This window comes from Fistularia commersonii, chromosome 8, assembly GCF_037954325.1.
Source record: "Fistularia commersonii isolate RoL2024-O1a breed Wild chromosome 8, RoL_Fcom_v1.0, whole genome shotgun sequence".
Classification (NCBI taxonomy): Eukaryota; Metazoa; Chordata; class Actinopteri; order Syngnathiformes; family Fistulariidae; genus Fistularia; species Fistularia commersonii.
The window spans coordinates 10426767-10440035 of record NC_141291.1 but is presented as its reverse complement, the minus strand read 5'-3'; the positions used below and the strand labels follow the sequence as shown (position 1 = coordinate 10440035).

Here is a 13269-nt window from a genome sequence, read left to right as displayed (position 1 = left end):
CTTACACAAGTGTTTGTGCTCTCTTGAGGCACTGGACTTGAGGTTTTAATGCTATGTGTGACCCAAAACTGCCGTTAAGTACTTAAGTTTGGCACTGCAGGATTTGAGTCCCTGGCAGTGTAGTGTGTTACTAATGGTAGCCTTTGTTCCTCTGGTCCCAGCTCTGCAGGTCATTTACCGTTCTTGTGATCATTTTGGCCAGACGGGGTGAGATCTTGCATGGAACCCCAGATCGAGTGAGACAATCAATTGTCTTGTATCTTCTTCTTCATTTCATTTTTTCCCTGCAGGGGTTGCCACAGCGAATCGACCTTCTCCATCTAAGCCTACTCTCTGAATACTCCTCTCTCACACCAACTACCTTCATATCCTCTCTCATTACATCCATAAATCTTCTCTTTGGTCTTCCTCGAGACCTCGGCCTGGAAGCTCCAATTCCAGCATCCATCAACCAATATATTCACCATCCCTCCTCTGCACATGACCGAACCCTCTCAGTCTGGCTTCTCTGACCTTCTCTCTAAAACATCTAACATGTGCTGATCCTCTGAGACTCATTCCTGATCCCATCCATCCTGGTCACTCTCAAAGAGAACCTTAGCATCTTTATCTCTGCGACCTCTGCCTCCTGTCTTTTTGCTATTGCATCTGTTTCTAGTCCATACAGCATTGCTGGTCTCACCACTGTCTTGTACACCTTTGCTTTCATTCTGGCTGATAGTCTTCTATCACATAGTATCCCTGACACTTTTCTCCACCCATTACAACCTGCTCAGACCCATCTCTTCCCCTCTTTTCCACCCTGTGCTGCTGTGGACTGTTGACCCCAAGTACCTGAACTCCTCCAACTTCTTCATCTCCACTCCCTGTAGCCTCACCATTCCACCTGAGTTCCACTCATTCACACACGTATATTCTGTCTTGCTGCGACTAACTTTCATTCCTCTCCTTTCCAGAGCATACCTCCACCTCTCTAGATTTTCCCCAACCTGTTCTCTGCTCTGACTACAGATCACAATGTCATCTGCAAACATCATGGTCCATGGAGATTCCTGCCTAACCTCATCTGTTAGCCTGTCCATCACCACTGCAAACAAGAAAAGGGTCAGAGCTGATCCCCGATGTAGTCCCATCTTGAACTTCTCTGTTACATCTTCAGAACACTTTACAACTGTCTCATGGTTAGCACATATTTCCTGCTCCAGTCTTACATACTTCACTGCCACTCCAGACTTCCTCATACAATACCAGAGTTCCTCTCTTGGCACCCTGTCATATGCTTTTTCTCGGTCTACAAAAAAAAACAATGCAGCTTCCTCTGGCCTTCGCTGTACTTCTCTAATAACATTCTCAAAGCAAATACTACATCTGTAATACTCTTTCTAAGCATGAAACCATACTGCTGTTCACAAATGCTGACTTCTGCTCTCAGTCTAGTTTCCACTACTCTTACCCATAACTTTATTTTATGGCTCATCAAATGTATCCCTCTATAGTTGCTGCAATTTTGCACATCCCGTTTATTCTTAAAAATGGGCACCATCACACTTCATTTCCATTCTTCAGGCACCTACTCACTCTAAGATCCTGTTGAACAATCTTGTCAGAAACTCTACCGCTGCCTCTCCTAGACACTTCCACACCTCCACAGGTATATCATCAGGACCAACTGCCTTTCCACTCTTCATCCTCTTCAATGCCCTCCTCACTTCACTTTTACTAATCTCTGCTACTTTGTGGTCTACAATAGTCATCTTCTACCCTTGCCTCTCTTTCATTTTCCAAGATACCCTTCCTCTGCATTTATCTGGGCTTGGGGGCTTAGGGAGATGCCGGCCCTTGTCGCCCTGAGGCTGCATTATCAGTGGTCTTGTATGTCTTCCATTTTCTAATAATTGCTCCCACAGTTGATTTCTTTACACCAAGTTGCTTACCTATTGCAGATTCAGTCTTCCCAGTCTGGTGCAGATCTACAATTTTGTTTCTCTGTCCTTTGACAGCTCTTTGGTCTTGGCCATAGTGGAGTTTGGCGTGTGACTGTTTAAAGGTTGCAGACAAGTTGTGGAGTCTTTTATAGTGATAACCAATTCAAGCAGGTGCCATTAATACAGGTAATGTGGAGAACAGAGGAGCTTCTTGAAGACGTTACAGGTCTGTGTGAGCCAGAAATCTTACTTGTTTGTAGGTGAACAAATATTCATTTTACAGAGGACTTTACCAGTTACCGGTAATTCATTAGAAATTCTATAATGTGATTTCCTAGATTATTTCCCCCCATTCCTTCTGTCATAGTTGAAGTGTAGCTATGATGGATATTACAGGCCTTTTGCATCTTTTTAAGGGGGAAAACTTGAGAATTGGAGGCTTACTAAATACTTTTTTTGCCCCACTGTAATTAGGATGTTTACTTTGCAAATGTTATTATGTTGTCTGTATTCTTTAAATGATCAGCAGTTGCATTATTCCTTTGCATTCCAGCAAGTCTCAATGTCCCAGTTGTCAAAAAACCCTCTCCCAACATGCCATTGTCGTGATTTTGGAAGATGTGCCTGTGCCCATCCTGCAAGGACAATCAGGAGATAAGGGTTTTATTTTACAAGGGAGATGAAAAGAGGGCTGTGCAGGGTCCGAAATGTTACTGGGGTCATGTTACAGTAGTCTCAGGATCTGGCAAGGAGAGTCATCGACCCTCAGGATCTAGGAGATGAAGAGCCACCAGGAAAGGATGAACAGAATCTGGCCGACAGGTCTGTGTGGCCGCACACGCGCTAGACAACAATCTGGCCCCGAAGGGCTGGCAGCAGGCTCCTCTTATCCCCCGCCTGATGTGGCCTGATGGGCTGCAGGTGTGCACTGCCACCAGCTGACATCCAAATCAGCCTGTCTGGTGAAGAACAGAGGGGAAGGGAAATGCACATAGATGCATAACCTAAGATCCCAACAGTCATTTCTTGGAGGACAGTGCCAGACAAGTTCAACTGTTGCCAAGTTGGTCTACAAATTTGTTGCATTTCGAAAGGAACCACTCGTGACAAGTGATTTAGGGTCAAACATTGGAATCGAAAGACTATAGGGTTCTCATTAAAAACAGTTTCAGTTCAGGCTTTTCAACCAGAGTGATCAAATGTGGTGAACAATCACATTAAAACACAGATGTTAACCAGATATATTGTTCCCCTTATATGCTGCATTGAAATGAAGTAGGCTGTAGTTGGTGCTGGAAATTTTAATCAGAAATTTGTGTTATAAAAGGCCTTGTTTATTTAGAATGAAAAATATATTTTCCTTCTGAAAATTGGTCACAAAACCATGTGTATAAAGAAACACTGTGATGTTAGCCAATCAAATACTGCTTTAAATCTGTTTTGTTTTTAGGTCTACATGTTTTTTGATCTTTAAGTTTAATTGAAGCCACTCTGCAGCAGAAGTGATACCACATGTGACATTCATAAATATCAACCAAAAATTTACATTCGCATAAATTGCAGAATGAATTCACTAGTAGAGGAACTGTAACATGTTGCGTTTTTACTTGCACCTGTCAGAGATAATATATGTACACGCACACTTTATGTGACACATTGAAAACCCTTGACTTATGGCAGTTTCTTCCACTGACTCACTCATTGCATGATATGTACATGTTACCATGGTAACAAGACTGAGCACTCATGGCCGGTGAGTATAATTGAAGGATTCATTTGTATATTTCTCAGAGTGTATGGATTTTTTATTTAATAAGTGTTTGTATGTAAATGTAGGAGAAGGGCAGAGGAGTGAGAGAACCTGTGAGGTGGATGGAAGGGGAACAAATTATTATGGCAATGCTTTGATGTAGAGCAGGTGAGAGGACCCTTACACTGAATCCTGCCGCCAGTTCAAGCTGGTTTTATAAGACCATTTTTGCTCCCGGCACTGATTTGTGACCAGCATCAGAAGCTCCATTTGATCTTTCCTGCTGATATGGTTGGCAAATTTTTGGTGCCAAAATCCATTTTGTTTTGATTGCCAAACCCAGGGAGGAGACCTTGGACTGAAAATTGACATGAGGGTTAAATGTTGGGGTGTGCACTATGATGTGGGGAAAGGAATAGGCGGTGCTGGTTTTCGGATTTGTGCAGCATGCATTCTGTAATGTGTGTAAATCATATGAAGTTGGATCACTGGCTCTTTAAAATGTAAAAGTATATTGAAAAAAACATTAAAACATTGTATATTGAAAACCAAAGTTTTCATTATATGTCTAAAATCCGCCACAGCATTAAAAATATTGCAATAAATTGTATAATGTCCATCTCATTTATTGGATTTTTTTTGGTTTACATCAATCTCCTAAATATTTGCAATGTCACAAATCCTCCTCCTATAACTAGATTCTGAATAAAAGAGGCTTTCATTTAGCTGAAAGAATTCTTGCTCCCTGATCAATGGAGAAAAGTTTCAGGCCAAATGAGCATTTCTCAACTCGAAGGATATCTCAAACTGCATGAAATGCATTTTATTAAGTAAAGTGCATTTGCTCATTCGGCAGGCCTTGAGAGTGTGAGGTCTTCGCTGTGCACTGTATCCAATAATACACGTATTGATCGATTAACCCAGGATGCTGATGGGTCAGTAAAGGTGATGTGTAAGACATGTAGCAAGTAAATGAGGCTTGTTATGATCGCTGAAGCAGCAGTTGAATGTCTGCCCCCCTTCATGCTGCGGATCAGCACCTTTTTCCCTTCACTCACCCACCCAGGCTGACACAATTGTGAACTGAGTCCAGCCTTTTGCATTTATAATTAACGTTTCTGTCTGGCATGGGACAAGAGAATATAGTGCTGACGGCAAGACAACTCACTCAGATGTAGGTAAACAAGGCATTGCTCCACCTCTCCCAACCTCCACATCATCTGCTTATTCTGTGTGTGTGTGTGTGTGTGTGTGTGTGTGTGTGTGTGTGTGTGTTTGTGTGTGTGTGTGTGTGTGTGTGTGTGTGCGCGTTTCCCCTTGAGAGCTTAAACAGTTCAGATCTTGCAAACCGTTACCCCTAATTCCCAGCTCTAGTATATAAATACCGCCACTGAAACATGTCTCTAAAATACGTGAGAGTATTTTTCCGTACACCTTTTTAATTTGTCTAATGTTAATTGTAGACACAAATCTTGTATTTGTCTAAAATCATGGCACAAGCCGTGCAAATATACCCCTGTCATTTTTAGGTGTCTGTAATAGAGGAATCAAGTGCTTTACAGGATCAACTATGAAAAGCTCACTGGAGAAATAATGCATGAAAGAGATGTTGGAAGGAGTTGATGCAAAGGAGGTCTTTGTTCATCATCAGACAGCTTTACCCCAAACTTCAACTGTAACATATAGTGCGTGTAAAGTCATTTCAGTCTCTTAACAATGTGAAGGAATTCAGGTCTGCTTGACGTCAAACAGATGGGCTCGAGGCTATATCGTGGCACAGCCGTTACTTCCTTATGCCACAATTGCGACAGAGGATACCCCCCCCCGTGCTTTTTTTTGAGGGGGCGCATTTTCAAAATACAATTGAAGAGTCTAAATTGTCCATCAGTGTGTACAGTATGTGGCTCCGTCTAGGTCTACCCTCCCCAATCCCTGCAACACTGTGTGCAGAATAAACAGTATCAAGAATGAATGAATAATAACTTGAATTTATTTTAAACCTTTGCCCCTGGTTTACGAAGGAGAGATCCTTCATGTGTGGATAGGAAATTGGATCAGTTAAAGCTATGCCGCAAAGAATTTCTGCATAACAGAAGATAAGATTGCATCAATTTTATACATATTGTTGGAAATGTATTCTATCTAGAAAGCTAATAGTAATGCTTTCAAAGCTGAAATAGGACAAATTCCGTACATAATCCATTGTGTGAAGTAACATAAAATTGCTTTGTTCATCATGCTAATAAAGTTAGCATTTTACTGGTTTAAGCACATATAACACTGCTGGGCTAGCCCATACTGGAAAACTGTATTTTAGTGTATAAGTAGGGAATTAGCACACTGCTACCTGAAGCATGAAACCAGTAAGTTGCCTGTGGCTTCTTCATTCCCATAAAACAACATAATAAAACAAAATCGATTGAGTCTGCATTAATGGCTGTTAAATTGTAGAGAAATTATAAGTTAAAGAGACATGGTAATATTCCTCCTGATTCCCTGCTACCAAAACCTAAAAATCAATATCGATTTAGCTATTTTGACTGTGATAAACTGGGAAAGTAAAGACACACTTAAGAGAACTACTGAACAGATATGAGCTGGTCAAATAAATATGGCATAATTTAGCAATCTAAGGCAGAATAGTGCAGTGAACAAAAGCTTGAATGACTAACCCCTGCTTGTTGGAGCAGAAAAAGGAGAAATTCATTGACATTTAACAAGAGTAAGCTGACGTTGACCTCATGAGCACAGTCACATGCGGAACATGACAGTGTTAACATGTTTCATCTCTACATCATGCGGTGATTATAGTGAAAATGCCAGTTCATGTGCTTTTTGTGCCACTATGTTTTGCAGTATCCAACTGAACTGCAGCCTCGTACACTGTTCATATTGCGGTTGTGCCCTGTATTTCAAGTTAATTTCCACCGTTACAACACAAATTGAGCACTTTTCTAGTTCTCGGGTCATGTTGACTGTATGAAAGAAAAGAATATGGCAGACAAAAGTGTGTATGACTCGCATTTCCACGGTAAGGAATGATTCACTCCAACCAGCCATTCATACTCCCTGACCTCTAATTTGTCCGACCACATCTGCAGCTTAAACAATAACCATCCATCCACCCATGGTTCCAAAAGAAAAAGTTGAGGAAAGTACAGCAAAGACACACCTTGATCTTCTGACTTGTAGTTACAGTATAACATTGAGTTGGCTTTAAGAAATATCCACCAACAGATTTTGAAACAGTCTTACACTTTTGTACTACTGACATACTAAATATCCAACACCTATCCAAGTTTCATACCGTAAACAATTTTATGAGGTCATCAGCATATCCTTCAAGCGAAATTTGAATTTTCTAATAAATCTTTCATATCCTCATAGATTAATTTGTTTTCAGGACCAGGAGCAGTTGAAATAGCGTTGGAATTCGATCTGACACAGAAGCATTGTGCATGTATGAGAGATGCCTCCGGATTTAGGCGACATAAAGGATTACTCCTGCAGGTGTACTGGGGGAGAGAGGCTGCCACTGCTCCAGCTTCCACCAGGGAGGGCTGACCTCTAACCCCCATCTTATCAGCCCCTGTTGGCCTCAAGCAAAGGCCCTTACTCCCACAATGAATGGAGGTCACTAGCCTTGGAATTTGAGAACATCCCACTGAGAGACAAATTTATATCTCCCCAAAAGAGGAGACCCCACCCATCCCTGCCACCCCTTACAGAGGAGAAGGCAATTATGTTGTCCATTGCACTTTCTATGACTGTTAAAGATTTCTTAAGTATTTTTTCCTCTTTAAAAGATAATGAAAAAAAATTCCAACCTTTCGATGTAAACCCGCAGCAGACGGTCCATCCCGTTACATGGAATGTGAATTATTATGGGTGAAGCAGAATGGTTACATAACATCTAAGTATCGAGCATTAGGGAGAATTTCTCATGAGCATCTTCTATGATCACACTTTTTCCCTAAATGAGTGCAAATTATAATCTCTGTTGACTTAATCAACAACTTCTCAAATCCGATTCACCGATTCCATTGCTTTCTGCTGAATTCTATAACCCCACCCTTTACCTCACACCTTGCATATCACCCGGAGTCAAAATAACAGAAAAAAAAGCTGCCAAAAATTCTATCAACATGTGCAGTTTTCATGGATTTGTTTGCTTTTAGATTGCACTCGCGGCTCTCCCAGCGTCTCATAATGATCTCAGGGTGTCTTTTTCATATGAGAGAAGACATGTTCTCAAAAATCCACCTTTCTTTGTTTTTCTCTTTCTATAGAGATTGTGTCACTTATTTTAACAAAGCCACTGTCCTTGAAATAAGGGTGACGCACGGCAACAAGTACAGCTCTCGATCACTCACGGCCGTTAACATGAGCCCTCAAATGTCCATGTTCGGCACGCTGCCCTCGTTTGAAGAGACCAAGTGCCACTGCACCTGGACTTTTAATGTTATATGTGACCGAAAATTGACTTCAAGTACTCAAAGTTTCCAAACTTATATGTATTTGCATTTTTAGAAAAACAATAATAACAGTATAAGCTGACTGCTCTTGGCCTTCTGACCTAAAAATGAGTGAGATTCTTGTGACGTTTGTGATGTTGATTGTTACATATTAAGTAATCCCTGTTATTTTCTCCTTGTCTTAATCGAAGCCAGGAGGCATTTGTTCTCACGTGAGAAGCTCAAACTCGCATATATAACCAAGTTGCTCAGGAAAAACTGACAGAATCAGCCACATATGTCACCTCTGTTTTTCTGACAAGACAAATTAAAGAGAGAGAAAATCTTTAATTTGCATTTGCCAGCGGACCAGAAACACAGCTTTTAATCCATTATGTTGTGTTGTCACAGCTAGCTATGTAAATAAGCGGCCATTGTCCTAAGAGTATACCATTCAAATTCATTGTGTGTTTTATAATATTTTTAAATATACACAGAGAATTGTATACTGTTAAAAAATTGTGTCCAACCCCTATTTGCCCAGGTTTAAACTTTTTTCAGCTGATATGACTCTTGTGGCAGCACTCATTTGTCGAAGGAAGACATGCATGTGTTCAGGACATTTTAAATGGAAAAGAACAAAATAATTACAAAAAGCTTGTTAACTGTGAAGTTTACTCAATGCAATGTTTCCCAGGCCATGTGTTGTTTTTCTTTTTTTTTTTTGTCTTTTTTTTTTTTTAAAGAGCAAGCAAGTTGTAAACATTTGGAATGGTAGAACAGACTGCTTACATCAAAACTGAAACATGTTTCAACTCCGGAGCCGTGACATCATCCACAGTGCATGATTTTTATTTATTTATTTTTATCCTACAAGGATTTTATGACAAACATCTGAATATCCCTTTTTTAAAATTTAGCAATAGCACTACTTCTGTTCTGACAGATCCTACTCATCATCTCTACCTATGGCACATCAATGGACCAATTATTTGATTGTCTCTGATTTTAACCAGATTTTATGAACAAACATTAGCAATGAGTTTTATTTTTTTTTTTTATATTTATATTTTTTTTACTTTTACAGACGGTATGGGGGACTGAACCTTTTTTTGATTTTGTAAGGTTTCAAACATTCAAAAATAACTCCAAAACATCCACTTTGAAGTGTCAACATAGCAAGATACATGAATTATACAGTTGTTTTCTTTTCATAGCCACAGCCTCACCATTCAAGCCCGCCATCACAGGCCCTCGCATTGTCGAACATATCCAGTGTTTCAGTATAAAAGAGGGAGGTCCTTGCAAATGCCAACGCAATTCGACAGAGGGGAAATGAGATACATTCCAAAAGTGGCTTGTGGAGCTCCTCAAACATAGATTTTTAAAGTAAAGCTTTGATTCCACGACAAGAGGGAATATCACTGGATGCAAAAATGAACATTAAATTAAGATGTCTTTGGTGGTCAGGATGTCTTCATAGTTTGGAGCGAGTCAGTAGTGATTTGCTCAAGTCCTTCACCTCCCCGGCCGTTCTGACCCGTTCGTACCCGAGCACCGACATGGAATGGTGGCAGTAGTCCTCCACTTGTTTGATCTGCTGAATACTGAGCACAGTTCTCCATGCGCTCGCGGCTTGCGTGGCGTTCCTGGACGAGACTATAAATGGCTTGGAGGAGGAACTGGAGCCGCTGGTCATGTTCAACGCAAACGACTCGATTTCGTGGTTGGTGGTGAGGTTTGCGAAGCGGTAGACGTTGCGTAAGGTCTTAACCGGGTTTTCAACCAGGTCCTCGTATCGCACGGCCATGTACTTCCCCTTCAGCCAGCTCGGCGGGTTTAAGGCAGTTCTCAAAGTCCTGGAGGTGCGGTCACAGATCACCTCCATGGCTCCGATGGAGTGGTAATCGGAGCCATCTTTCTTGTTCACTTTGTGACCGGGATCCACGAAGGGTATCCGGCGGAGTTTAGGGTCCCGACTGCGGACAACCTGTAAGTTTTCCCTGATCAGGCCGTGTCTGGATTTGATCCTGGAGTTGGCCACCGCCCGCGGATCTCTGACCAGGTGTATCACCTTCAAATCCAAGGATGGATCCTCCATTAGCGGAGCCAGTACATTAACATCCAGTATGCGTACCCCCTTAATGACGATAGTACTATATTTCAGGCACTCCTCCTCTAACAGTCTAAGGCTTTGAGGGGGGCACTTTTTACACACCTTGTCATCCACCATCCCCACCACCTCCTTCCTGTAGGCCGAGCAGAGGGGGTAGGAGCAAACCACTTTGTTGAGGGTGGCGCCGAAGAGTCCGAGGGACGTGAAATTCTTTCCCCCCGGACTGTTGTAGAGTTGGAAAACGGACAAATCGCAGCGGTACAAGGAGCTGAGCATGTCCCTTGCAGCCCCTTGCAGTGACACTGCATCGCCCGGGTACAGTTTCTGCCAGATGTGCCACATCGGCTCGTACAAGAAAAACACTTCGGGATTTTGGTTGAACAGCTCCCCGAAAAAGGACGAGCCTGACCTCCAGGTGGTGAGGACGTAGATGAGCTGTCTCTTTTTGGCCAGCGAGGGCCTGTACAAGAAGCGAATGTCAGATCTGCCCTGATAAGTGGTGCTCCTCATCTGATGGTTGCACTGCTGTGGCTCTTTGGTCCATTTATAATTCGCCAGATTCAGCATCGTGAGCACCAGCAGTAGGAAATAGGCCATAAATAACACAATCCTCTTCCTGCGCAGGACTTTCATCACGATGCCGGGCTGGGCTATTATCTTGGTATGGTTCCTGTAGGTTTTAAGCTTCCTCCCAAAGCCAGCATCCTTCTCCCAAGGCGCTGTCAACTTCAGCGGCTGATGGTATTGTTTGCCTCTCATCTGTGCCCCCGGAGAGCGGCTCTCAGCGCCGGCGGAAACGCTCCTTACATTGACTGGGGGCAAGCTGTGCACCGGGAGGGGCGGGGGGGCAGGAGGACGAGGATGCCCGGTTGGATGCCGGAATGGTCTGCTGGAGATCCTCGGTAAGGAATCCTGTTTTCACTGCACTGCGCAACCTTTATTGGCGGGCTCGGCGGAGGAGACGGGCGGCGGAGGCGTCCATGGCGGTCCAGAGGGCGGCGCGTCTTCGGAACAACGGGAAAAAGCAGCCTGCATCACCGGAGTGGACGCCCTACTTGGCCGCAAAGCCACCGGCGCTTCTTGGCGCGGTACTCCGATGCGTACCCGTCATGGTTGCGTCACGCAACGACCCCGCAACTCGACATCTCCCATCTCGGAGCCGCGGACGGCCGGTATCCACGGTTACGACGTCTGTGGCGTCCCGCTCTGTTCTCGCTGCTCGGTTAACTAAAGGCAACTGGTCCATTTCAATCAGAAAACAGAAGTGACGCCCCGCCCCCGCAAGCTTCTGATTGGTCCGTTTTGTTGCGTCATTGGGGAAAGCGCCGCGCCATTGGCCCGCCGCACCGTCCGTCCGCCCGCAGGCTCGGCTCAGGCTTCAGCAATGGTAGGAAAAGATGCTGTTGTTATGTTTCACAGAGGTCCATTTCACGACCTGCGTACATATTCCCACCCAACTTCTCTCCGTCCGTCTTTTTCTATAAAAAAAAGAAAAACAACAAAAGCATCTAGCTGCATCTTCTGACCTCATAGGCTCACCCGTCAATGTCAATAACAGGCCTTTGTTCAAGTCCATGTTAATAGCCTTTACATATAATTAATACATTCGGATATAATTGTTTCTTCTCTCCATAAATCATTCGGGAAGTAGATACGATATGGAAAGCAGCTGCCCTGAAGAAGAGACTGAATCCCATAACGGTCACAGCGGCAGCACCCGGCCAATGCAGCAGAACGATTACAGCTCCAGTAAAATCATATTGAAGTTTCTCTGTGATGAAAGATCGAGTCAATAAAACAGACTATTGCACTATTTCTCATTCTGATTGTCAGATCTATTGGAGGCAGTCAGTTACAGTCACCGGCGCTCCTCTGGAGTGGAATGGGCGGAAATCTGACATTTGACAGCTGGTTGTGCAGCAACTCCTGGGAGGCTGGGAGGCCGTGTGTTTGAATGGCGGGACAACATGCTCTACAGATGGAGAGCTGTCATTTTTAAGAGGCCCGGCAGTTTGGGATTATAGTCCTTCTGGACCTAAAGGCATGGAAACGTTGAAAGAATGTGCCATGATAAATCTGTGTGCCTTTTCTCTCCTGACCGGGATTCACTGTGATGGTGACTGTATGGTTCTGTATTCTATCCAAAACACTTGTTTCCCATAATGCATTAAATTGTAGAATTAAACTGACCCATGGACTGGCACACCTTTACCTGGGTTTGTGTGCAGTCTTCTCTCCTCTTCTGATCCCAGTCGTGTTACTGTCAGTGCTTGAGAAGCATCCCAGTCCAAACCTTTGTGCAGACTGCCATCTGCTGGAAATCTCCAGTTAAGGCCATTTGACTCCATTTTAATTAATACCATTAGTTTAAAAAATCAAAATGAAAGTATCAATCATGCACTTCTATCTATCTAAAATTTAATTTTGTTAAAATGTAGGCCAATTAAGGTGTTAAGGTCAATAGATTGAGGAAAAAAAAGTAAAATACTGTAGACCTGGCATCACTCAAAACATATTCGACCTTTTTTTCCCCACATGACTTAAATTTAAAGATAAATAATTTTTACATGCATCACAACTAAAAAATACCCATACGTGTTCCCTTATCTAGATAGTCTGGGTATTTTTCCCCAGGAATCTTCCTACCCCCTTCATACCAGCATCTATGATTCCATCTGATTCCCTCTCATGAGGTGTATACAAGTGAAACTATGCATTTGTATGTGTGTTAAAGCAGAAAGCAACTAGCAACTAGCCTGTCAATGTTCATCACAAACAGCACCTTAAAGGTGTGTATTTCTTTCCAATATACTATGTATGTGGAAAATGTAATTCTGCTAATTCAGAAAAAAACTTTTCTTGACACTTTGGAATGATTCTATATTAAACTGTAAAACTGACTTCTCAGGCTCCACCAAGAAGGAATAGGGTCCCTGGTTCAATTCCATCTGGAGACCCTTTTCTGTGAATGTTCTCCCTCTGTTTCCTCCAGTTTCCTCAGGCAGTCCAAAAGCCAGGCAGGAG

The 13269-nt window shown here is 42.8% G+C and overlaps 1 protein-coding gene across 1 annotated transcript; it reads right to left on the bottom strand.

Moving 5' to 3' along the window:
* Nucleotides 1-3515: 3515 nt before the first annotated feature.
* Nucleotides 3516-11863, bottom strand: chst2b (carbohydrate (N-acetylglucosamine-6-O) sulfotransferase 2b). Its single transcript, XM_086151103.1, has one exon. It carries the CDS (start codon nucleotides 11002-11004, stop codon nucleotides 9607-9609), a length of 1398 nt encoding a protein of 465 aa, XP_086007229.1. The 5' UTR covers nucleotides 11005-11863; the 3' UTR covers nucleotides 3516-9606.
* Nucleotides 11864-13269: the final 1406 nt, after the last annotated feature.

What these genes read in the sequence shown, in the direction of transcription:
- chst2b (XM_086151103.1), bottom strand. Translation starts at nt 11,004, where the DNA reads ATGAGAGGCAAACAATACCATCAGCCGCTGAAGTTGACAGCGCCTTGG.